This window comes from Pleurodeles waltl, chromosome 10 (genome assembly GCF_031143425.1).
Source record: "Pleurodeles waltl isolate 20211129_DDA chromosome 10, aPleWal1.hap1.20221129, whole genome shotgun sequence".
NCBI classification, from domain to species: domain Eukaryota; kingdom Metazoa; phylum Chordata; class Amphibia; order Caudata; family Salamandridae; genus Pleurodeles; species Pleurodeles waltl.
The window spans coordinates 715,211,291-715,237,445 of record NC_090449.1 but is presented as its reverse complement, the minus strand read 5'-3'; the positions used below and the strand labels follow the sequence as shown (position 1 = coordinate 715,237,445).

At 41.9% G+C, this 26,155-nt stretch overlaps 1 protein-coding gene across 10 annotated transcripts in view; it reads right to left on the bottom strand.

Annotated features, from left to right (window-relative positions):
* PARD3 (par-3 family cell polarity regulator) overlaps window positions 1-26,155 on the bottom strand; it is a 1,239,520-nt gene that overhangs the window by 1,060,344 nt on the left and 153,021 nt on the right. For all 10 annotated transcript variants that reach the window (XM_069211229.1, XM_069211227.1, XM_069211231.1 and 7 more), the window contains exon 2: window positions 4,086-4,187. In XM_069211229.1, coding sequence (XP_069067330.1) covers window positions 4,086-4,187 — 102 coding nt within the window. The remainder of the gene's footprint in view (window positions 1-4,085; window positions 4,188-26,155) is intronic.

The following is a 26,155-nucleotide window of genomic DNA, read 5'->3' as shown; positions in this document are numbered from 1 at the left end:
CCACACGTGCGCGAGATTCTCAGAGACCCTGGGCCTCGCATAATTTACACAGACGCCGCAGTGGCCCGCTGCCAGCGCCCAGACTCCTAGGGTGCATTTATAAGGGCTGTAATTAAATCCTTTTCACACACTGTTCTTTGATTGATGCAGCAGACACTGTCAGCACTCTGCATTAAATAAATACCCTGAATTATATTACGCTGGCACTTGCTTTTCCTCAGTGAAAGCGTCCTGGCTTTCCAAAAAGAAACCGGCTGTCGGGAGCATTGGGTATATTTATCACCTGATAATTCCTACCCTCTCGGGGCTGGGCGGCGAAGGATCAGGGGCGCTGCCATTACTAAAGTCACCAGCTTAGAAACAGCTCAGCAACAGCGCCGTCCTCTGGGCATTCATGGAATGTGTGGGTCCAGCTGTGAGAGAAATCACACACATCCTGCGTTTTAGCACTGGTACGGGACAACTCGTCCAACAACAGAGAACGGTTGGTGAGCCAATCAATGCCCGGGGCCGAGCGGAAGCTGCTCGGCGGCTTCCTGTGGAAGATTTGCAACGATGACAGGAGGAGCAATTAATAACTGTACAGTTAAATGGAACAATAGAAACAATCCGACTGCGCGCGTCTGGGTGATCTTTTCACAGCCTGGTAGACTCATCTTGATTACATATTCCGCTCAACTAAATTCAAACAAACGCTGCAAAATAGGTATTAGAATTTATTCGAATGCGTACTTCGTGCTGATGTGTCCACCCACCTTTCTGTTTTGCTGAAAGCTTCCATGAATCATTATATAACGAGAGAGATCAGAGTGGGATGACATTAATAAATAAATTGCTAATTAACTTTACTTAATACTAGTTGGCTGAATCTGCGCACCCTCCCTCCTAGCCCTCTCTGACAACCAGGGTTTCACGGAGGGCGCAGCTTAGTATGCAGATATTCGCCCTATAACTAACCCTTACAGTAAATGTTCTATCGTAACAACTAACACCAGATGGGAAAGCTGACATTTTACACTCACTAAAACTTCACTTAGTTAGGCAAATCTAAACACGTAATACCGAGTATCACAACCAGTTTGAGTCGCAGTGACTTCTAAGCACGTATTTTTCATTCTGAATTCAGATTTCTCCAAACACTTATCACACCTGTCGCAGCATTAGGACTGTTCTGCTTTCACTGGAACAACGTATTAGGACTAGGAGGAAGCTGCATACAAAGATAAATGACACGTGGTAGAGATGAAGACACATCCAAGCTATACAGTCTGTACCAGGGACACCAGACTCATGCTACTAGTTTTGAATAACCAATAGGTAAATGAGTTCACTGAAAATATAATTCTATTATAATGCATCGAATGTGGACATTCTGAAATTAAAGGTTTGATTTTAACTTCTTTGACATTCACTTAACATCCATCCGTACACTATCAGTATCTGGAGTATGAGAGACCCCATATGGCTCACCAAGGGGTTCCCATGGAGACCAGAAGCATCATCACAGTACAGTCTAACAAGCTGATATATGTGACCTTGATTCCTGCCTAGCTCCTGTGAGGAAGAAATACTCAAATAAGGTAGCACTGAAAAATAATCTAAACGTATAAGCTCTGTGTCTCCACTGACATACGTATTTGCATTTCCGAAGCCCTGTTATATGTACGGAGTGTGTTAAAAAAATGACTTGTTTGACAAGCATCAACATTATTTTCTCTCCTCAAACGAAAGTGCAAACTCAAATGATAATCACACAAAGATATGTCTATAGAGCCAATGAATGAATTCAATATATACTTTATTAATATATCACTTTGGAAATTCAGGCCGTGCACATACTAAACCTCAAAGTAACTATTATTAAGACACATATTTGCAATACTCTGCATGCATTTTCTGTTCATCAAATGGAAAGCCTGGGAGTAATTCAACCTTTTCTTACTAAGTCCATAAGACGCAGTTTTCAATTATGTTATCCTCTTATGCAATACCACATAGCTCTGAGAAGGCAGCCCTCGCCCCTAGACCCCCCCAGCGTTTGGCAGCAATATTCAGATATGTCCATATTGGGCCGGGCCCACAATGCTATTTACGCATGTACGCTCAGCATTCACAAGCAAAGAACCCTATTTGCCAACGCAAAGCTACTTCTGCTAGTTACAAAACCTGGGCATACACTAATAATTCATTAACATTTCTCCAGTACATCATATTGTTATGGGGTAGTATTTCTTCTCACATCAGTAGGGGGTTAGCATTTAATGTCAGGAATAGCTGGAAAATATGCACACGCCCAAATTGTTACGTTTGTTAGTGTGCACAAACCTCATTTAAGCCCATTCAGGCCCTGCAAATGGTTAGATTTACTATGTCAAGGACAGAAATAAATACCTTTCCTCGGTGGAATGGACAAGCGATATTCCCAAAATTAGTGGGGTGTAGGAGAAGGGGTTTCTCCATAGGAAAATTATTTTCCACATGGAGAGGAAAAATGAAAGCAGCTAAAAGTGCAATGGCGCTAACGCGAAGCCATCTTTGCAGGCACGGTTAGTAGACTACCAACAATTGCACATATGAAATGGCTTGGCATGAACGAAAATGGGAATTCACAAAGGCTTTCAAGCTGAAACTTCATTAGCTTCCCAGGAGTTCTCTTGTTAACTATTTTGAACACAAGACATTTTAATATGTGCACTCACCTATAGGTATGTATCTCATTATATTGAACTTGAAGGTTCTTTTAGAATCGTGCCAAGAGGGTAAGTGTTCTTCTTTTTGTGCATTTTTAGCACCCAGAGGCTCAGGGGTACGTCACAACCTTCTATTTTTCAAAAGCAGGTGGATTTAAATGCACCACGTTCACTTCCACCAACGACTTGAGACAAAATGCTTGAGTGTTTGAATGAATCATGTATTATATATTCCATTCCGTGATCGTTTAACCCTCACAAATGCCAGTTATATTTGTCAACGGTAATTACTGCAAATAAACACACATACATATGTTGCAATGTATTTCTGGCGTAGCCCAATTAACTGTAAATCATTTATATGTTCAGTGATGGGGATCCATCACGTAAGTGTTTACCCAATATTTATACTTCATTTACGTCTAATTGCTAAACAGCTTTTTAAGTCTTGCAAGCACACACCTACACCACCAATCTGGAAAATCTTCACACTGTATGAATCATATAACTCAAACAAATCCAAGGCAGAAACACATTTATGCTGCTATAACAAATGATTGATGTGAAATTCTAAGCTAGCTACACTTGAAGAAAAAATCCTATCAAACCCTCCACAACAGTGATAATACTTAACCAGCTGAACTGGCTGAGGTTACCACACTCCGTCTCCCTTAGGAGCAATCCTGCCTTTCCCTTCGAGACTGTCGCAGATCGCCCACTTCCAGCAAGCATTGCATATGTACATATGATATGCAAGTATAGATATTTGGAGAACGAAACCCTCTGCTACAGAGCAGCTGAACAAGTGTGGGAGACACGAGTTAAGACTCACGATGGTTTACAGTGAATCAGAATGTTCATAGGTGGTGCATTTCATTGTGTGTAGATGTGTTGCTTTCTGCAGAGGTAGGTCGTGAGGACATTATGGAGAAATTTACTAACAGGGCCTACAATGGGCCAATACATATCTGATTTGTTTGTAATTGTTTTTTTTTTCTTGGTAATGTCGAAGACAAGCACTGAAACAGATTAATCCTCCCTCTGGTGTCAAAAGTGAAACGCATTCTAATTTTTTTTAGATGGAAACAATGCAGTAAGCATTACTTTCCAAAACACTTTATAGGGATACTTGTAAAACACATTAAGAAGCACAGAAATCTGTTGTTGAACTGGGTACAGTGCAGGTCAGCAGAACCAGTTAAAGAGCAGATGAAACCAGCAGCAAAATGCTGTGTAGGCAGGCCACCTCCCGTGTGAATGTCAATCGTAGCCCAGAAAAGATGCCATCAACCGTGATTTTCCTACTGATCACTGCAAGGAGTGGGATTGGAGTCAGAAACATTTTCACAAGATCTCGAAGATGGAAAAAAAAATCATACACACAGTTTCACTTACCCGGTCTTTGTCATCCGCTACATCGCAGAGTATGTCATCAAGGTCCAGGATTCCTCCATCACCGTGCTCCAACCGGTGCACCTGCACCCAGTACCCAATATCCTGTAGAAAAAACAACAGGTAAATCAGTTTAAAATAACTTTTACACAGAAAGTCTGCTTACAATACAAAGTGAGCATAGGATTACTTCTACGAATCAGAATGTGCTCTCTGCCCTATTCCTACAATCTCACAACTGTGAGCATGGTGTGGTCAAAGATATTTATCATACAACACAACTGCATTTACTTTGCAGAGCTGTCGAGGACCAAGCATTGAAAACCCTCATGGGAAGAAGCAACAAACCTGGTTAACCTTCAGGACTGACAAAAGTAAATCACTGGCCACCCACGCCCTTAGGATCTGAGCACTAGACAGACACTGGGGGCTCACTGAATGGAATGAATGACTGTTCTAGAACCTAGAATTTCATTTCACCGTAGCTAGTGAGCATCGCGGTTACAATAACACAGGAGATGAATCCTAAAATGGGATATGTTCCCAAAGATTAGAAGAAGTGGGAATTAGACACCTAAGAGCCATTCAGAAAATGCTGCAGACAAATATTTTTCAGAGCAATACTATTTTTAGGTGTCATTACATTTCTAATCAGTTTCATATTTCAATTGTACAGTGGCTCCAAAGCACCACACCGTGGCAATAACTCATCTAAAGACCATGAGGCTAGAACATTGATGATCACGTGATCGCAAGATATGATATGAAATCTACTTGTAGGCACGGAAAGATAAAATCTCAAACTTTAACCTGGTATAAAAAGCTTTGATTTAAGTAACAACCATTACTTTAAACTTTTTGCGTCCTTAGTATGCAGTAGATGTACTGTTCAGTAGAGTAAGACATTACTTGTGTACGACTTTTCAATTTTATCAAACTCAACAAGCCAAAAGTGGTGACAATATGCTAGCACAATGTTTAGGCAACTGCTAACTACAAAGAAAGTGAAAGCCTGTGTTCCGTTTGCTGGAGGCATTTAACTGTCTTCACTGCTTTGAACTCATACATACATTTAGAGCTCATCATGAACAGACTGACTTTCCCTGTGAATTGGGGCAGCACTCTGCACCAACCCAATGGAGGCCACACGCTGAAGATTGCAACCCTGTCCTGCCATGATCAACAAGGACTAAGCAGGATCCAGATGCAGTTCACATGAATTCTGGGAAAAACTGGAGTTTTTTCCTGCACATTAAAAAATCCTGGTTGATTGCGAGTGAATGAAATCAAGTCACCCACGCTTATGGAAACGTTATTTATTGCTTATTTCAAAATGTCATTGTTGTGCTCGACAAGACAGAGGGGGAGGGCAACTATTGTATAACATTCTCCGTTTAGTTCACCCTCACCTCACAAACCAGAGGAGAAACAGGATATGCACTTTTTTGTGTTTCATAGAGTAAGGAGACATTTGGGCCACTGGTCAATTTTGCCATTAAGCTGCATCAGTCGTGCTCCAAACATTCAAACATTATCCCATATGCCCAGCGTTTAGTTGAGATGCATTAGGCTTGTAATGTTCAGAGTTTTTCATTTGCTCATTCTTCACCCTCTGGATCTTTATGAATGGCATCCACTCTGGTGACCCCAAAATAAATCCACTCATTCTCGACAGTGCCTCTGCCATGTTTTCTGGCATACACCTTTACACATATAAACCAGAACACTGGAATCTAAGGTTTAAAAAATTAAGGGCCATTGGTTAAGGTTATAGATTAATAATTCTTTAAAATAGATGCTGAAGCAGCAATGTTAAAATAGTGAGAAGGCTTCACTAAAGAACTGGTAGAACACATGCATCAGTGGTGCTGTCACACAGCCGCACACACAAATAGCCATCATCCTTACTGTGAAACACTGACAGGACCAGGCATTTCAGCCATCATATCCATGTCAACTTTCCTGATCGAAGGCCTCAAAGTAAGAGTTGCACTGTCCAAATATTTCATACCCAAGACTATTGTATTCATTTTATGCACAGATCCAGATCTGCCCCCCACTCAACTGGACAAAATTCCATTGGTTCACAGTTAGGTGTGTTCTTCTTGTAGTCTGATAAAAACAATCCATTCCCAGTAGTCACCAACAAGTAAATACAGGGTCCCAGTACAACAATGTGAGCCAATTTTTGTAATCCAACCTTCGCTCCAAATGCATCCACTCACATACCGCTGCTGGCTGTTTAATGTTATGTTTAACATAGCAAACTTTACATCCATACAACTAATGCTAACAATAGCAAATTAATAATTAATGCAATTCTCTTTCTGTAGGAATACTCCAACAATCGATAGGCATGGTTGTTCCTCGCCTAGAATGTCTGTATTCTCATTATGCTCATGAAACAATCACAAGCTACAACAATTCTAAACCATATTAGAACATTGGAATGTTGGCAGCTCCATTGAAAACAATGGAGTGCTCCGGGCTTTTACTGGCCGGTAAAAGCCCACAGCACCAACATTCTAATCTTCTTTGTTCACAGCTGCTGCTTGTAATCCCCTCCGGTTCCGTGAAGCCTTTGTTTTATTTAGGAGAACATTCTGCCCTCTAATGGCAACATGTTCTAATAGCCTTAGAACCCGCCGTAGCGGGCTCTACCGGCTATTAAAGGCCCTCTCCCTTGTTAAAGGCCCTCGCCTTCGGCTCAAGCCTTTAATAGCCGGTAGAGCCCCCTACGGCAGGTTCTAAGGCTATACTGAGGACCAGAAGGAATGATAAAAGACGACTGTTCCACAATCAACAGATGACCTTCTTGCCCACAAAAAAGATACAACGACAGCTGTTATCCAATGTGTTACAAGCAAGTAGAAGAAGCATCTAGACCAACAAAAACATTTTGTCTCATGGAGGAAGGCATTACCAAAATAACTTACATTTTTCATCAAATATTCAGAACCAGACAGAATCTTACCAATGCCATACATGCATCCAAATATGCACTAGTTGCAATGTAACACTTACACTGATAAAACTAGTAAGTCTCGGCTCTCAAAGATCAAGCTCTTACCTTTGCCAATATGTTTTAAGTGCCCATCGCATCCTATCAAAACACACTGCAAGACGGCCACCAATGTCCATGCACTGTGATGCATATGCATGCATGCAGCATGATGACTGTGTTGTAAAGCATGTGTGGCATGCACAGTGTTGCCATTAAAAAAAAAAATGTTTAACTTACAATTCCAACATGGAAGAAGACCATGTTAGAACAATAAACTAAAAAGGTGAAAAAGGGAAAACAAAGTGTACAGGAGTGCATATAAAAGCAGTGAGGAGCCTTGGAGCACTATGGGCCATATGTACAAACACTTTTTCCCATAGACACATAATGGGTAAAAACCTTTGCTACATCTGGCCCTATGTGCCTGTCAGACCCCTGTAAGGCATACATAATTTAAAAAAAATGTAGAACATAAAGCAGGGCAGAGAACACTGGGGTTCAGTAAAAATAAAGTATGTAATGGCCATACAGAAATAAGCAGGGCAGAGAGCAAAAAACCATACACTCCAATGCTAAATTCAACAAGAAAAAGAGCATATTGTCCCCTCAAGTCAGTCGTGGAAGGAAACAACTCATCTCTGTATATTGGAAACAATAGATCTTGCCAACAAACAGTTAAAGCTGTATGCAGCCGAGGCCTAAAAATAAATAGCACACAGAAGTGCCACTATTCATGCATGCTCCAAATAATTGAGAGAGATAGTGAAGGTGTGAGAGCATGCATCGTGTTTTTTTATAGTTTTGCTGACATAGTTTGAACTAACTCCATCCACAACGAGCCCATCAGATTTGTTGAAATCGTGTATCTCAATATACAGTTTGAACAAATGTTAAAGTAGTCACAGCCTTTACAGCACACTACTTTCTGAACTGCTTCAAGGAGCTTTTAAGATAGACATTGTGATGCGCTGTTTGTCTCTCGCTCACCCCCTCCGACCCCGAAAATAGAAGAGTTCTTTCACCCTTTGTCAGTTTTCTTGCTTTTTTATGCTTCTAGAATAAAATCTGCACCGCTGTTCCCATCCTTTTCTGCATGATTAAGCCCACTGAATTGAAGTAACAGTTATGCTTTTCACAATCATCCAATTGTTCATTACTGATTAACATACTGCTTCTGCAGTTCTTGTACTTACCACTTTATTTCCCCATTTGCCACAAAGCACTTATTAAGAAAAGCATTTGCAGTTAACGTTGGAGACTATTAAAGCATAACATGTAAAGTTCTGACATCAAAATGCTTTGTTGATGTTACAGAAGTTTGCAAAATCTACTAAACTTGCGAAACCTAACATTGAGACAGCTGACCACTTCAACTGCAAACCCCAGGACACTTGACTTTTGTGCTGCCTAACCACGTCTGCTAGGAAAATGCATTTATAAAGTTGGGTTTTCTTGCATAAAACTCATATTCCTTTGCCTCATACCCAAGTTTAGGAAACTTGTCTTCCATCTGGACAAGCTGTTGGCTTTAGGGGGTCACATGAGCTATGTGGGCTTGGCATGTATCCACTGAATGAGACTACTGAAAATAATACCCTTTATTCCTTAGCATTTGCGTAGTCGGGTGGTGAGAATTTCTATTTTCAACAAAGAGGACTATGTCAATGTACACTACCTTGGGCTCTCATCTGGGACTATCCAGAGGTTGCAGCTGATTTAGAACACGGCGGTCAAATAGGACTTTAATATTTGTAGGTTTGATCAGGGCTCAGATGCTTGCTGCTCTCTACACTGACTCTCTGTGATACATCAGTTCCAATTAAAATTACTTCACCCAGCTCATTGGGCTCGGAGTCTGTGCCAGACCCCAAAAGATATTCCCTTGCTCTGGACCTCTAGCTGTTTTGCATTTTAAGTGTGCTTGGCTCACTAGAAGGACACGTTTTTGAGGGTGAGATAGTGGGGTTTTACTCCTCTCCAAAGAAGTCTGTTACAAGGGGGCAGAAAATATCAATTGCCCTTGTTATGTTAGCTGTATGTTTATCCCACCCTAAACACCTGCAATTGTATGCTGGTGCTGTAGGAGGTGAGTGAGTCTAGTCCAGTAGGCTTCCGTAAAGAGCAATCTCTTCAGTTCCGTGCAGAAATCAAGAAGTGAGGCGAAGGCTATGATGTGTTGTGGGAGGTCATTTCAGGCTTTTAGAGTCATGTAAGAGAAGGCAGGACTTTCTGATCTGCATTTGTGTATGCCTTGGCTGGGTACTGATGGAGAGATATCGGATATTAGTTTACAAGTTTCAGCAGGTCAGCTGAAGACTTCTTCAATAAGGTGTTGACAGAGACATGCTTCCAAGGCTCCAGAAACGTCAGACTCGGTACCGCCCATGCTTCTTTGTGTATCATCAAGAGCAAGGGCGAGAGTAAGGCAGGAATGGGAATAAGGAGAAAGAACAGAAAGACAAGAAAACAGTGACAAACTTAGAAATAAAAAAGGAAAAAAGTAGGCAAGAGTCATATAAAGACAGATAAGGTGTAAGATGGAATCAAAACTTGGCAGCCTTGGTAAATGGGAACCCTGGTATTTTTTGGAGCAAACTCCTGACAAAATCTTTGGGCTCCTGCTCTTCCTTTTTCTTTTTAAACAAATTAAGCACTGGGTATCTACTCTGCAGCAAAACAACCCCATAAAGCAGTGCATTACGATATCACCTGCCTTTTCTGTACACTAATCTAGTCCACTGCAATAATATGTCCACTTACATATCAGTGCCACAGTTTGTAAACGTGCATTTTCATATAATCCCCTCAGTAGTTCATTTCTAAAAGAATGAGTGCTGGTCCCTAAAGATCTCCTCAGCAGCATGTAGATGGCATTATTACGTGTCACTGTGCGGAATACCAAGACTGCAGAGTCTTCCATTCACCTCATATCTCTTTAATTTACTACCAAACAATCCCTGTCCCTTGATTTCACTATTGCAAGTCCCTGCTTTTTCCCTGTGTCAAAGTTTTCTCATCTTTTCCTCACTCTTTCTTCCCCCTTTGTGTTTCCCTCACTTGCTTTCAGGAAATGTCTGATGAGGAAAAATAAGTGCTGGTGCCCAAAAATGAGTGCTGGTGGGCCCCACCAGCAACCACCAGATCAAATTAAGCACCGAGTTTAATGTAAAAGAAAATGGTAAAGATTCTGCATGGTGTCAATTGTTTCTCACGTTCACTCAGCACACCTTTAGTTGAGAGCTTGTCACCGATCTTGTTCTACAGGAAATGTTTGAAAAGCAAGACCAGACAAGAACTGAGAATAGCTAGTTTGACAGGATAAGGGATATAAACAGTCTGTTCGATAAATATGAAGTTACAAAAAAAGAGAGAGAGAGAAGAAACGGTGACCTCTTTAAGTATGAGGTATTCTGTCACGCTAATGGAATCCCCTGATCTGCAAACAAAAATTAGGTCTTAGGGCAGTGGAAAAACTCTTTTTTAAGTCGAAGCCTACCAACAGCAGAGCTGTCTGGTTTACTAAAGACATCCTGGGGAGATTTGGAAAACTTCCCCGGGAATGCATTCTGGCCATTGCTTACCCATTTGCATTGTGGTTTGTTACTCACACCTGTTTGCTTTCTATTTGCTGGCTTTATTTATTTTAGGCTGTCCAGCTGAAGTTCGCTCCTCCCTATTTACTATATGCTTCGGAGTACTCACTTTCTGTAAACAGGCCCTTAAATGTTTTTTTAATCTAGTCACATTTGCTGTGCATTCAAAGACAGAGGTCAAATGTCAGGCTCTCTCTTCCAGGGAGCTTGGTGTTTATTTTTCTTTCTTCGATTTCAAAGTGAAACGATTTATGTGACAAATGAACTGTGCAGATATTTCAGAATATAGCAGAATTTGGAAAGGACAAATGAAGCACGTTTTTTGTAATTCTGATGTGTGGAGAAAGCATATTTTAATATGATCAGAACAAATCAATACAGTAGGTGATGACATATCCCTACATTATGGTTTGCACAATGTATACTTTTATCAGGAAAACTGTATGCCTGTGCAAATGTAATGGCCATTTCAATTGAAAATGTGTTGTCTATATTGGCACTGCGCTACCACACTATGCATACCCCTCTATTCTGCTCGACTCCACTCCACATCACTGCTTGTACTCTGCTCTGCACCACTCCTCTCTACACTACTTTGCACCACTTTCATTTATGCCAATACTTTACTCTTCAACACTGCACTCTAGACCACTCCAGTTCAGGCCAATGCACTCTATGCCAATGTACGCTATACCAATGCACTTTTCTCTGTATCACTCCACTCTACACCCCTCTAATCTAATCTGCACTACCATACTCTATGCTATGCTACACTACTCTACACACCTCACTCTACTAGGAAATAATCTACTCCACTGCACTCTACTCCACACTGTATGCCACTCTACTCTACATCACTGCAGTCTATGCTACTCTATTGTACTCTGCACCACAGTACTCTATGCTACACTGCATAATTCTAGACTATGCTACTGCATTCTATGGCACTCTACAATACTGCACACTCTGCTCCGCTGAACTCTATGCCAGTCTACTCTGCACCACTGCATACTATGCCACTCTAGTCTAATCTACAACGCTCTATGAAAGGCCACTCCACAACAGGCCACTCCATGACACGCAGCTCTCCTTCTTCTATGCCACAAACCTTTAGCCACCCATGAAAAGCAGCCACGCTGGAGTACAATATGGCTAATACACTTTGGCAAAACACAATAGCACTTGCATAGGCGAGACCTATTGGCTTTGCCAATGCTCGTCTCGAACGAGACCCTAAAGAAAATATGTACTCTCTGCCTGCCTCTAGTAAGATAGAAACACTAGGAATCCAAACAGTGTAAAAACCCTAACCATTGTGCCTAAAAAGAAAAACATTTAATGCAATTTTGTCAAAACAATCTTAATGTGGGAGGTCAACTTTTCTAATGTCACATTGCACATTTTTAATTAAAGAAATGTGTCTTTTTAAGTCCTTGTGGGGCAGGCTCCTTCATAACCCCCTTATTTAACTGCATTCCATCCATAACATCATGTTAGAAGAAAATGAGCCACCTGCAAACAACCTCCAATTTGTACCATCACCCTCTACGAATTGAATAGCTTGCTTCTATGATTTTGCTCCACATGTATTCACCCCGCGCCACTATTGTATTCAATCTAAAACTAAGCCTTTATCATTTTTATTCCCCCCAAATTAACCATTGATTCTTAATCACTTAGTCCCACAGTCAAGTTGAGGCTGCTGTGCCAACACTCAAAAGTTATGCCACCAAAAATAAAAATCCCTAATTAGGGAAAAGGGAGCAAAGCAGCTGCCAGTTAGCAATATCATTTTTAACTTATTAGCAATCGTGTTTTTTGGAGGGTGCCTCCCAAGTTTTAATTTAGCACTTCTGGAAACTGAAACGCGGAGGGATAATGGTGTTTGCGAGTACATCTGAAAAAGTAACGAGCCTGGTCTCTTAACCCAAATTGTCTCTCCTGTGTGTGTAGTCACCTAAGCCTTCGGATATTCGGGATGGTTATTCTAAGTACCCCGAACTGCTAAATTGATATCTACAAATAAACATTGTTACGCTAGGTTGGTAATGGCTATATTTTAATGAGTACTGCTCAGCAACTCATTTTTTATTGATCATGTTTATCGCAGGTGTCAATCATTTCACTAACATAATCCACGTAGTAACTATCATCGAACACGTGTTTTAAGGAAAACTGCTTTATCAAAGCTTTATTAATTTAGCATTCTACAGACTAAGCAATAAGAGAATAATCAAACTATTCATCGGTCTGTCTCATGATAATCTTCAGTAGACTTCATTTTCTCAGAGTTTTTCACTTCCAATTTAGAGAGTCATGGAGAGAACAAATAACACAAAACCCTTAAATTCTGTGGGTTTTGTTCTGTAAAATAAGACCCCATTACACTGTCGTGAATAGGCTTTCAATTCAGAACTTAATTAAAAAAGCACTGATAAGTCAGTGTTCCATGTGCTATGTTCATAAATAAATTCTCTCTTCAATACAACATCACCACCCAAAGCGGGTAACAGTTCCTCAAGAACCAATATATGGCTTGTAGGCAAATGTGGCAGCATATCACGGTATCTAAAAAGAGAAAGAGGGCCCCTGAAAAAAACAAGCATTTGCAATTCAACGGGTCTCACATTTGCTCGAGTTAGAGCCATTAGTGGTGTAAACTCCAAACCGGACTTTTCTTGCCACATAAATTGAAAATGAAAAGTAATACAGTTTCACATAAGCAAGCTGATTCAACGCGCCTCCGCATGAGTGTGAAGGAGACACACAAAAGGAAAAAGATGTCCGCTCACAGTCAAACGTATTGGCAAAAGTGCAATTAGCCCTGTAACAGGGTCAATGTCTAAGGAGCTAACCAAACTGTTCCAAGGAGGGACAACTGTAAAGCATTTACCAATGATAAGAAAGGATTTTTGAAGGGCAAGCCCACAAACGAGTGATAATGATGGGAGTGAGGTGGGCGTGGTTAAAAGCCCAGATACATAACAACACTTCGGAAAAGCACTGCTTGCGCGCTGGTATGCTCAAACTAATGACATAAAGGTAGGCAGAAGCAGGGAATACACACTCAACCTAACGAACTTAGACACCTTCCCTATATACTTACAAACATATATACTGGGAAATATAGCATATTTACAACGTAAACATTGAGTTGAAATGTATAAAGCCAAGAAATAGTTTGTGTGTATATTCTCCCAATATTTTTTATTGATTATTTTTTCTAATTCAATCTGTTTGGCTTATGTCCACACCTTGTCTGCTCATTTGTGGAAGATAATGTAACATCACAAAACACGTTCACTTAAGTTATCGTATAATCAAGTTAAATTTAAATAAGCTGAAGTAATTAAGGTAATCAAATTAGATACTGCAAGAACCCTAAAAATCTGAGGGTTTTGTTCAGTTTCAAAAATACGGCCCATTACACTGTTGTAGATAGGCATTCAATTCAGAAATTAATCAAATGACCGGAAAAGGCAATTTTCCATGGTCTATGTTCATAAATAAATTCTCTCTTCAATACAACATTACCACCCAAAGCTGGTAATAGTTCCTCGAAAACCAATATATGGGTGGTAGGAAAATATGGATTCATATTAAAGGATTCCATATGTTTAAGCTTATTTCACTCAAGAGAAAATACTGACATTTTGCACCCCTAAATTCAAGCCAGCCTACTCTCGCACTTCAAATTTTTGTACATCAGGCTGTAAAGATGTGTCAATACTACATTAGGAAAGACATTGTACATAAACTCATGCAACCGGTTGCTTCATTTATCATTAACATATCACATCCTTAAACTATGGTCAGTCCTTTGATTATTGGCAACTAGACTTTACCCGCATAAGCCAAACCTATTACTGTTAGCTTATGATCTAAGTGGAATATACTTTGAGACAATGGCAATGTGTCTGGGTGTCCTTTAATGGGGGAATTAAGAAAGTCAAGATTACATACAGAATGGTTAAACTCCACCCGTATAGAGCAGGCTTACTGGATGTGGCTAAACATAGAATATACCCTGAATGATTCAGCAATTCTTCACATATATCGTCTACTTATTTGGTTTAATCCTCCCACTGAGAAAAAATGCTACAAAACTGATTCAATGCTTGGCCGCCCAGAAAAAAGTTAGGTGTAAATACCCCTTCCACCAACTGGGTGATTTTTCAACTTGCCATCAGGTTTCTAAACATTCACGCAGTTGCCACGCACTTTCATTCATGGTCACAATGTATAAAATGCAGGTAAAGCCTTTGAAGGCACCTCGCATGAACAACATTTTACCAGCGGATATCGAAGATACCCAAATCAGCCTCACGCAAAATAATTGTTTACAGAGTTAACAACAAGAAAGTCATTCCTTAAAACAGCTGGGATATATTCCAGGAATCTTTATACAAGGTAATGAACATTTTCTTCAGACCATTGTTCCTGTAACCAAAGAATCTCCTCCCTTCCACGTTATTCATTGGTGCTGAGCAAGTACAACACAGGCGTTCCCTGGGGATGGGAGTGGGATCAGAAGCAATATGCCCACTCGGCAACATCTGCTTCATTTTTGGCCACTTTTAAGTAATTCGGTCAAGTTGGAGAGTTAATCTCAGTTTAAATTGCTAAATTATTATTCGCATTTTACTAGAGAACTTTGATGCCATGCTTCTCAAAAATGTTCTGCATAACGGAAACAGAAGAACAGTTAATCTCCCATCTCATGCTTCACAACAGTGTTCTCTACTATGAAAACAGAAGCACAGTTAATCTCCCATCTCTAGCCCCAGGGATCAGTGGAAAAATTACAGGTTTCCTCTTTCAATATCCCACAGAGGAAAAAGGTCTGTTCATTTACTGATCTAAAGTTTGTACATTTGCCTGATGTCATACTCATTGCCAATTTAAAACATAGGTGCAGAGTTGGAAGGTCCAAATGGCAGACCTGTGTAATTATAAAACTCTAGAACTGTACTCACTCTATAGCTGTTACAACTTCAGATCTTTGTTTAATTTACTCTTAAATATAATTTCAGAAACACTGGCGTTTCAAAGCCTTAATATTTTGGACATCTGTATTGCTCAAAAAACAGAAATCCCCTTATAGCATTTCAATTGACAAGCAGTTGATGTAATGCCTTACTGGTCTCTTTTAGAAGAAACTTTAATCTTAATATTCAAGGGCTGGGACAATAAGTCAGCCTTTGCGGTTATTATTATTATTTTTTTTTACAACCAATTGTATTTATTTTTTAAACAGTGCACATCCTCCATACAATACTAGTAGCAATCAGTGAACATTCAGATCTGACATGCATGTAAGACAATCTCCACATGATGTTATCTTTCTATATTGACAACCCATGATAGTTGTAGGAAAGTACCATCTTGCCTGGCATGTTACCCCCATTTTTCACTGTATATATGTTGTTTTAGTTGTATGTGTCACTGGGACCCTGGTAACCCAGGGCCCCAGTGCTCATAAGTGTGCCTGTATGTGTTACCTGTGTAGTGACTAACTGTCTCACTGAGGCTCTGCTAATCAGAACCTCAGTGGTTATGCTCTCTCATTGCTTTCCAAATTGTCACTGACAGGCTAGTGACCATTTTTACCAATTTACATTGGCTTACTGGAACACCCTTATAATCCCCTAGTATATGGTACTGAGGTACCCAGGGTATTGGGGTTCCAGGAGATCCCTATGGGCTGCAGCATTTCTTTTGCCACCCATAGGGAGCTCTGACAATTCTTACACAGGCCTGCCACTGCAGCCTGAGTGAAATAACGTCCACGTTATTTCACAGCCATTTTACACTGCACTTAAGTAACTTATAAGTCACCTATATGTCTAACCTTTACCTGGTAAAGGTTAGGTGCAAAGTTACTTAGTGTGAGGGCACCCTGGCACTAGCCAAGGTGCCCCCACATTGTTCAGAGCCAATTCACTGAACTTTGTGGGTGCGGGGACACCATTACACGCGTGCACTACATATAGGTCACTACCTATATGTAGCTTCACCATGGTAACTCCGAATATGGCCATGTAACATGTCTATGATCATGGAATTGCCCCCTCTATGCCATCCTGGCATTGTTGGTACAATTCCATGATCTCAGTGGTCTGTAGCACAGACCCTGGTACTGCCAGACTGCCCTTCCTGGGGTTTCTCTGCAGCTGCTGCTGCTGCCAACCCCTCAGACAGGCATCTGCCCTCCTGGGGTCCAGCCAGGCCTGGCCCAGGATGGCAGAACAAAGAACTTCCTCTGAGAGAGGGTGTGACACCCTCTCCCTTTGGAAAATGGTGTGAAGGCAGGGGAGGAGTAGCCTCCCCCAGCCTCTGGAAATGCTTTGTTGGGCACAGAGGTGCCCAATTCTGCATAAGCCAGTCTACACCGGTTCAGGGACCCCTTAGCCCCTGCTCTGGCGCGAAACTGGACAAAGGAAAGGGGAGTGACCACTCCCCTGACCTGCACCTCCCCTGGGAGGTGTCCAGAGCTCCTCCAGTGTGCTCCAGACCTCTGCCATCTTGGAAACAGAGGTGCTGCTGGCACACTGGACTGCTCTGAGTGGCCAGTGCCACCAGGTGACGTCAGAGACTCCTTGTGATAGGCTCCTTCAGGTGTTAGTAGCCTTTCCTCTCTCCTAGGTAGCCAAACCCTCTTTTCTGGCTATTTAGGGTCTCTGTCTCTGGGGAAACTTTAGATAACGAATGCATGAGCTCAGCCGAGTTCCTCTGCATCTCCCTCTTCACCTTCTGATAAGGAATCGACCGCTGACCGCGCTGGAAGCCTGCAAACCTGCAACATAGTAGCAAAGACGACTACTGCAACTCTGTAACGCTGATCCTGCCGCCTTCTCGACTGTTTTCCTGCTTGTGCATGCTGTGGGGGTAGTCTGCCTCCTCTCTGCACCAGAAGCTCCGAAGAAATCTCCCGTGGGTCGACGGAATCTTCCCCCTGCAACCGCAGGCACCAAAAAGCTGCATCTCCGGTCCCTTGGGTCTCCTCTCAGCACGACGAGCGAGGTCCCTCGAATCCAGCGACACCGTCCAAGTGACCCCCACAGTCCAGTGACTCTTCAGCCCAAGTTTGGTGGAGGTAAGTCCTTGCCTCACCTCGCTGGGCTGCATTGCTGGGAACCGCGACTTTGCAAGCTTCTCCGGCCCCTGTGCACTTCCGGCGGAAATCCTTCGTGCACAGCCAAGCCTGGGTCCACGGCACTCTAACCTGCATTGCACGACTTTCTAAGTTGGTCTCCGGCGACGTGGGACTCCTTTGTGCAACTTCGGCGAGCACCGTTTCACGCATCCTCGTAGTGCCTGTTTCTGGCACTTCTCCGGGTGCTACCTGCTTCAGTGAGGGCTCCTTGTCTTGCTCGACGTCCCCTCTCTCTGCAGGTCCAATTTGCGACCTCCTGGTCCCTCCTGGGCCCCAGCAGCGTCCAAAAACGCCAAACGCACGATTTGCGTGTAGCAAGGCTTGTTGGCGCCCATCCGGCGGGAAAACACTTCTGCACGACTCTCCAAGGCGTGGGGGATCCATCCTCCAAAGGGGAAGTCTCTAGCCCTTGTCGTTCCTGCAGTATTCACAGTTCTTCAGCCTAGTAAGAGCTTCTTTGCACCAACCGCTGGCATTTCTTGGGCATCTGCCCATCTCCGAGCTGCTTGTGACTTTTGGACTTGGTCCCCTTGTTCCACAGGTACCTTCAGACAGGAATCCATCGTTGTTGCATTGCTGATTTGTGTTTTCCTTGCATTCTCCCTCTAACACGACTATTTTGTCCTTAGGGGAACTTTGGTGCACTTTGCACTCACTTTTCAGGGTCTTGGGGAGGGTTATTTTTCTAACTCTCACTATTTTCTAATAGTCCCAGCGACCCTCTACAAGGTCACATAGGTTTGGGGTCCATTCGTGGTTCGCATTCCACTTCTGGAGTATATGGTTTGTGTTGCCCCTATCCCTATGTTTCCCCATTGCATCCTATTGTAACTATACATTGTTTGCACTGTTTTCTAAGACTATACTGCATATTTTTGCTATTGTGTATATATATCTTGTGTATATTTCCTATCCTCTTACTGAGGGTACACTCTAAGATACTTTGGCATATTGTCATAAAAATAAAGTACCTTTATTTTTAGTATAACTGTGTATTGTGTTTTCTTATGATATTGTGCATATGACACTAGGTGGTACTGTAGTAGCTTCACACGTCTCCTAGTTCAGCCTGAGCTGCTTTGCTAAGCTACCATTATCTATCAGCCTAAGCTGCTAGACACCCTATACACTAATAAGGGATAACTGGGCCTGGTGCAAGGTGCAAGTACCCCTTGGTACTCACTACAAGCCAGTCCAGCCTCCTACAATAGTTCCACCATTTCCCCCACAATTTGTCATCCATTCAAAGACAAGTGCGGGATTCATAGGTTGGCCCACCACTTTGTTAACAAAGTGGTGTGTGGGTTGCTTCCACAGGCGGGATATGTCTCTTTTGGCTATTAGTCAAGCCACACCTATGAAAATGCGGTCCACTCGTGGGCCTCCTAGCTCCTCCATTAGCACCAATAGTGCTATTTTAGGGGTTAACTTTATCGGGCATCCCAGGACTTCTGAAATCTCCCCCACCATAGCATCCCAAGAGAGTCATAGCTTCGGGCAGTCCCAAGCCACAAGGAAAAGGCCACAAGTGGGAAGGCTGGGTCTTGCACAGGCAGAACGAGTCTCTGGGAACGTTCAATATATGCGTGAAGGGGACAGGTAGGTTGCATGGAAGTAATTGATCTGAACCATACGCAAGCTCACGGATATTGCTAGTTTCCTGGCGGCCAGGAATGCTTCCCTCCAGTCGTCTTCTTCTAATTCACCGACCCAATTTACCCGTTTCTGTCTAAGGGATTCAAAGCTGTCCGGCGCATGAGTGAGCAAGGATCAGTAGATTTGAGTTATTGCTTACTTCCCTAGATGCCCCAATAGTATCTTAGTTTCAAGGGTGCTATTTTCTGGGAGTTGAGTGTCTGGTAGGGGAGGTGTGTCCTTAGGGTGTGTCTCATCTGTAAAAAATGGGAGAATTGTGAATTAGCTAGGGCATATATCTCTTTTAAATCCTGGAAGGACATTAGGTTTTCTCCTTCGTAGCTATCTCCTAGGTATGCAATTCCTATTTAGTCCCACTGGTAAATGAGTGAATGAAAAAGATGCTTTATTAGTTAATAAAAACCATAAAACATCTAGAAAAGACATACCGGGTTAACAATACAGAGGGTATTCTTACCCGTTTGCCCATAACCCTCTTCGAATGACATACAAAACTCGTATGCTAGATAAAGTGCAAGTGCAAAAGTGTCAAGTAAACAAACTAAGTTGATATAACACCATCATAATAAAATACCTCATATTAAAAACACCTAAAAACCGGGAGAAATTCTTAAGCACAGATCCTCCTGTCCAACACATCATTCCATATCTCATTTGGTCCAGCTCCCTTTTCTGGCTTTGGAGGACGGGACATATGCAGACCACGTGGTTAATGTCTCCCTAGTCTGATGGCATAACCTATAATACCAGGATTGTATTTCATCCTCCATTTTCCATTTAGGTAGGGAATCAAGTGTTGGAAAACTCCCAGTCTAAGCCATAAAAGGCTCTAGTTAAATTTCATGGATAGAGGAGCAGACAAAATGGGTGATCCCATGCCTAGTTAATATAAATTTAGAGCCAACCATCCTTGTGACAGTTTGGATAGCTCCTCCATACCTCCTAGCCAGCTTAGAATTTTAACAGATTTATTTACTGCTTTCCTAAGGTGGGGGTCGGCAATGAATTACCCCATAGATCACCCAGCCCCAGCTGTGCTATGCTTTTTTCCAAACGCTCCTCAAAGCTACTATTACCCCTTTCAAGATTGATTTCCTGCCAGACTAAATTAGCTAGGGTTCCCTTAGTGGCAAGACGTAATTTATAGCATCCCTTGATAAATGCTGCCAGCCTGGCCAGTGATTGCTTTACTATGGAAAATTCTAATCTAACTTGATCTGGAGAGGCCGATCTAGGTAACAGAAAGACTTGTTTATATGATTTGACTAGTAATTTATCTAACAAGGCCACCTCCACCCCCCTCATTATTTCTGTACCATAAGAAAGTGTTGGTAGTAATTTAGCTCTCGTAACCATGGTCATCGGCTTAAGAGGACGCCCAAGGATTGATTTTGCTAGATTTCCAAAAGCACGATTTAAGACTTAGGCCTTCTCCCTGATTACTTCTCTATGGCTTGCAAACTTACCTTCTGAGTCGATCCTTGTCAATTTTAAGTACCTCATACTACAGATGAGGCAAAAAGTCGGCGCTTGCTCGTGAGCATTTGCATAAGTATCATTTCATGCTGTGTTCTCCGCTGTGCTTCTGGGCTGGAGTGTGGGTCTTTGCATTGGAAATGCAGTTTTTGTAATGTATGCTATATGGTGTAAAAATGTAATTTAAGTGTGGAGTGTGGTACAACAAAATGGGTTCAATATCAAATCTAAAGGAGTTTTCATGTATATGTTTTAAGCAAAAGTGTCTTAAATGGAAACTCTGTGACCGGTGTTAACTGGAAATCATGTTATAATTGTTGCAGGAATTTATTTAATTAGAAACTATTAACTAAAGCAAAACACCGAAAAATATATTATCCGAAGAGGCAGATCATCCAGCAAAGTGCCAACTTTCAGAGTGGCAAAAAAAAAAAAACACCTACTCCTCAGGAGTTTACCACGCAAGCAGGATTGGTTGAGCACTGCATGCCACCATCCTCTCAGAGGGTCGTGGCTCCCAAGAGTCACTTTTACGTAAATCTAAACATAGATGTATTTAACACATCGTAAAATTGTCTTTAACTATTTAAGGTAAAGGTTTATGCATATTTAAAAGAATAAACATTGCAGGAGGGAGGGTGCTTCTTCCACAGCCTCCAGGCAAAAGGGGGAAAAAAACAAAGCACCTTTCCCAAAGCCAAGCCCGTTGAGTTTTAGAGGGGTCGAAAAAACTGGGCACTTTGCGCAACACGCTCTGCTTCCAGTACCCACTGTGCAAGTATACACAAAAACAGGCCTTGCATCTAGAATCTGCTGGGGAGAGCTGAGTGGGTGCTACAAGAAGAGGTGCCAAGCACAGGGTTGTGGTAAAGTCCTACCCCAGCTTCCAGAACACACTAGGCAAAACTGAGGGTCATAACGAATGGGTTGTACTCCGAGCCCACTAAACTTTTCAAAAGGTCATGCTCAGTGCAACTTAGCAGAAAGGATGTCAAATGCAGGATCAAGTTCAGAACCTGCAGCCCGAGAGGACTTGGCACAGCAGAAAGCTGTGCCCAATGAACTCCTGGAGCAGGATCCTTAGTACAACACCTAGCCAAAGGCTAGTGCATCTAGGCACAACCTGCTGAGCACAGTTAACGCCATTTCTAGTAGGCCGTGGGAATGTGGAGTGTATCGTGAAGGACCTAATGGTATGAAGGCTCTTTGAGAAACGGTGTTGAGCACTGAGTATGCCGACTACTTCTGAAGATAACAGAATTCATGCACTTTGCCTATTTGGCAAAGGGCCTGGCTGAAGGCCATCCCCACACCCACAGCCTTTCATGATAAATAAATTACACTCTGGCCTCGGTACACTATCCTATGTGCCCAGGGCATAGCCAAATGATAATACCTGGTCCCAGAGCTGCAGGTCGCGGCCAAAGGTTGAGCCCAGTGGACCAAGGGGTCTGAACCATCGAGCTTGTAAAAGCACCAGTGCATATTTACCATGGTGACCAATAAAGCATACAATGGTTCTTCAGAGTCTGTCAACAGATATTCCTCAGCAGAATCTCCATCTTGTAGCCTGGCCCTCAAGAGCAGAGGTTTCTAATATTTACCCCTAATACGAACATTGCAACTACAAACAAGCACGACGTGCACCACATTTTCAAAATATCGTATTTGGTAGAAGCACAGAATTCCATGGTCACCTTGGCTTGCTTCATTTACTTGCTTTATTTATCAGTCGGGCCTTAAGGCAGGGGTTGTAGAGCACATGGACTTGCATGAGGTGGAGACACATCCAAACATACCACGCGAGAAAACATAATGAAACGCAACACAAGATAAGTGCATTCCACTCACATGACCAAGCCCTCCTTGTATGTTTTTGTTTTGTCTGATAATAAATTTGGCATGAATGGTGACAATGCACCACGAAATCCAAATCTAACCAGCCAGTTAAATTCTCATATGCCTTTACGGAGAATAGGTTTACTGACACTTGAATATTACCTTAAAAGATAGCCCATGCGGTGCCTTTCAAGTAAAGGTTCACCCAGAAACCGAACCTCTAGAAAACTAACAGACACCCAGCTGCCATATGCGTATTTCTAAAGGTTTTACTGTATACAGACACGTCTTCTTGTGTAAGTCAAAGCTCAGATATGATAGAATATATATGCATACATGTATAATCAAATGTATAAAACGGCCTAAGCAGGTTCTATTAATTAATCACCCTGTTGCTATTAAACTGGGCATTTCTATATGTATGCAATACATTTGTAAAAATAAAAAAAGCAATATTAGGCATCAACAACAGTAGGACATTAAGTGGCTGATTCGTGCTGGTGGTTGTAAGTGATGGGCACCAGCACGTTTTTTTTTTTGTTGTTTTTTTTTAGAAGGACTTCGTTTTCATCATCAGAGAATGACAAAAAGCAAGAGAGAGCAAGGTGAACGAGAAGTAAAGGCGGAAAAAAAATGTAACAAAGCTAATAAAAAGGAAGGCTGGAAAAATGTATCGAAGTGAGGGATATAGAGTCAAGGATGAGAAAGAAGCAACAGAAGCAATCAACAGAAGTCAGCCTCAAGAGTCAGCAACCCCAGAATTTGGCAGCACCAGAATCCCCCAAAAAGTTGGCCCTTGTTTCTTTCTTTTAATAAAATTAGTACCAGATTCAAAATATGTCGCACTGAATTCCAACAAATCGCAGCCTGTTTGTTCCCTTTCTATGTACAGGTGGGTTGGTATATTCCAAACCACAGCACAGCTGTGAGTTGGTCGTCATGTATTACACTGCACCAAATTAACAAGCAATTGGCAAAGCCTGTAGGTCTGACACTGGCTGCCAGCGCTTTAGCTTTACCTGATGCCAGGCCATCGCCCATATGTAATAAACCGTTTAAAACTATTGGCTAAAAGTAAAACAATGCTTTGGTATAAAAAAGTGTGTGTGCGCTCTTTGTGAAAGAACGGAATACAATCACGCAAACTGAAGTTAGTCAGCAGCTAAAAATGCTTTGTCCCAAAAGAAAAACATGAAAGACAAAACAGACCAACTTTTGCCAAAATGATAGAGATGAGATAATAAAATGTAACATAACGTGTATCAAGAAAATTCCTTGACCTGAAGGTCATGTCTACAGTAACAGTGGCCCACTGGGGTGCCGACAGTGGTGATCAATAAAAAAAAGTTCTTCAGTAATTTTCAAATAAATATTCTGTAGGCACCACCCAACCCACAGCTACGTCTGCACTAGCAGCACACGCAGAGCTAGAACACATCCTTGCGCCCTTATCGAGGTGTATCGACATTCCCTAGCCTTAAAGTCCTACAAATAGGTTTTCTAAGGAGCTCTGGGCCACAGAACAGGCACATTTAAGGTGTCAATTTATTTATTTGGTTCTTAAGATATAAGCGACTACAGAGAGGGTGCTTTAAAATATATCACAAACCAGACTACAAGTACTGGGCACAGCAAATACCAGAATGACCTACGTAAATACTCTCGTGTTAAGTTGATCACGTGCACACTTTACTCACGAGTATTCATTTAGGACATTACAAAAAAAATGACTGGATTTTCTTTATTCTATGGGTCAAACATCTCACCCGCATTAGTAAAGTACAGCAAATTAAGGAAAGACACTGCTTAGATGTGAATCGACAAAACATTTCTGGCACCAAGGTTTGCTTCTTCTGAAAGTAGAATTCTGTGCACAGTTGTCAACAGGTTCAATGAAAAGCACACATGGCGCATACTGTCCTTAGAAAGGTAAAAGTATTTTGCGGGATCATTCGGATGTCACACCTACCCGTGGGGAGAAAAACGGTTCTTTCGAGCAGCAGGAATCAACATCACAGTTTTGGTCACAGATTTTGCTCAGAAAGTTTGTGACTTAGGTTAAATTTAGTTTTACAAGAGGAATTGCTGGTAGCATGAGGTTACCGATACAGAACAAGCAGCTATTGGTAGATCAGCGAGTTAATGTATAATAGGTCCAGCGCTCGTAATACACAGCATTTAATTTGCAACATCCCTTCCAGCATCCTAAACAAGGGTCATTTTATAACACAAAAAAGTGCCAGCCATTGAACTTTTCAAGTAAAAGAGGAGGATATTCACAGATTATCAGTGAAAATGTTCATACACAGACTAAACGCGGAATAATTATGGGATAATTTTCTGTGACAAGTAATGGATAATGGCTGTCTAGGGAGTAAATATTCATGGGGATCATGTATTTTCATCTCTCACAAACTAGATAAGCAGCTGACAAAGACTATCCCAGAGGTTATTCACCACCATCTGCAGAATGGTTCTAGGGCAGTGGTTCCCAACCTATGGTCTGGAGAACCCTGGTGGTCCGCAAATCCTCCTCAGGGGGTCCACGACTGCATAGAAAATTAAATATATGAACAGATTAGGTCCACCGCTTTCACTAATGACTCAATGGGGGGGGGGGGGGCAGATTTCAATAAGGATTTAGTAGGGGTCCCCCGAGTTCCTGCAATGATAAAGTGAGCGTCCACAAAATTTAAAAGGTTGGGAACCACTGTTCTAGGGCTGAGGAGAAACATTTTTGAGAGGCCTTTGAAATTTAACAGCGGACAGCTTCATTTGGAAAACATTTTCTAAAAATATTTTTTTTTTTAAATATTCAAAACAGAATAGAGTATGCCAAAAATTGTTTTTTTAAATAAATCCCAAAGGCTATTCTGTGTCTAAATGCATATCAGTCACATGTCTGAGAGGCGTCGAAGGCTAAGTTTGGCTCTCTGGAGTTAAGCACAGTTTGCATCGCATTGAAACGGTGCTCACAACGCTCTTCACCTTGCCAGCTGAGTTGGCACACACATCTGATTGAAAGGAATTTTACATGCACTAGAACAATACAGTCGTTCATAGCAACATTGTTCAAGTCCACGCAGGTAGGCTTGAGTGTGCCTCGTGTACACCCATCTACAGATTGTGCTGGAGTCAAATCTAAAACTGGCAATACAAAACCCAAGTATGTGCTTGGACACCCCCAGCATTAAAACCACCACTGCCACGACAAAGGCTGCCTTATGTTAACACCGATTCCATTCTGTTTTTTGTTCCAGCCTTGCATAACTTTTAATTCACTCTACAGTCCAAACATACTATGCTTATTGCCCTAGATCTTTAAAACTGAAAACCTTTCATGGTAACA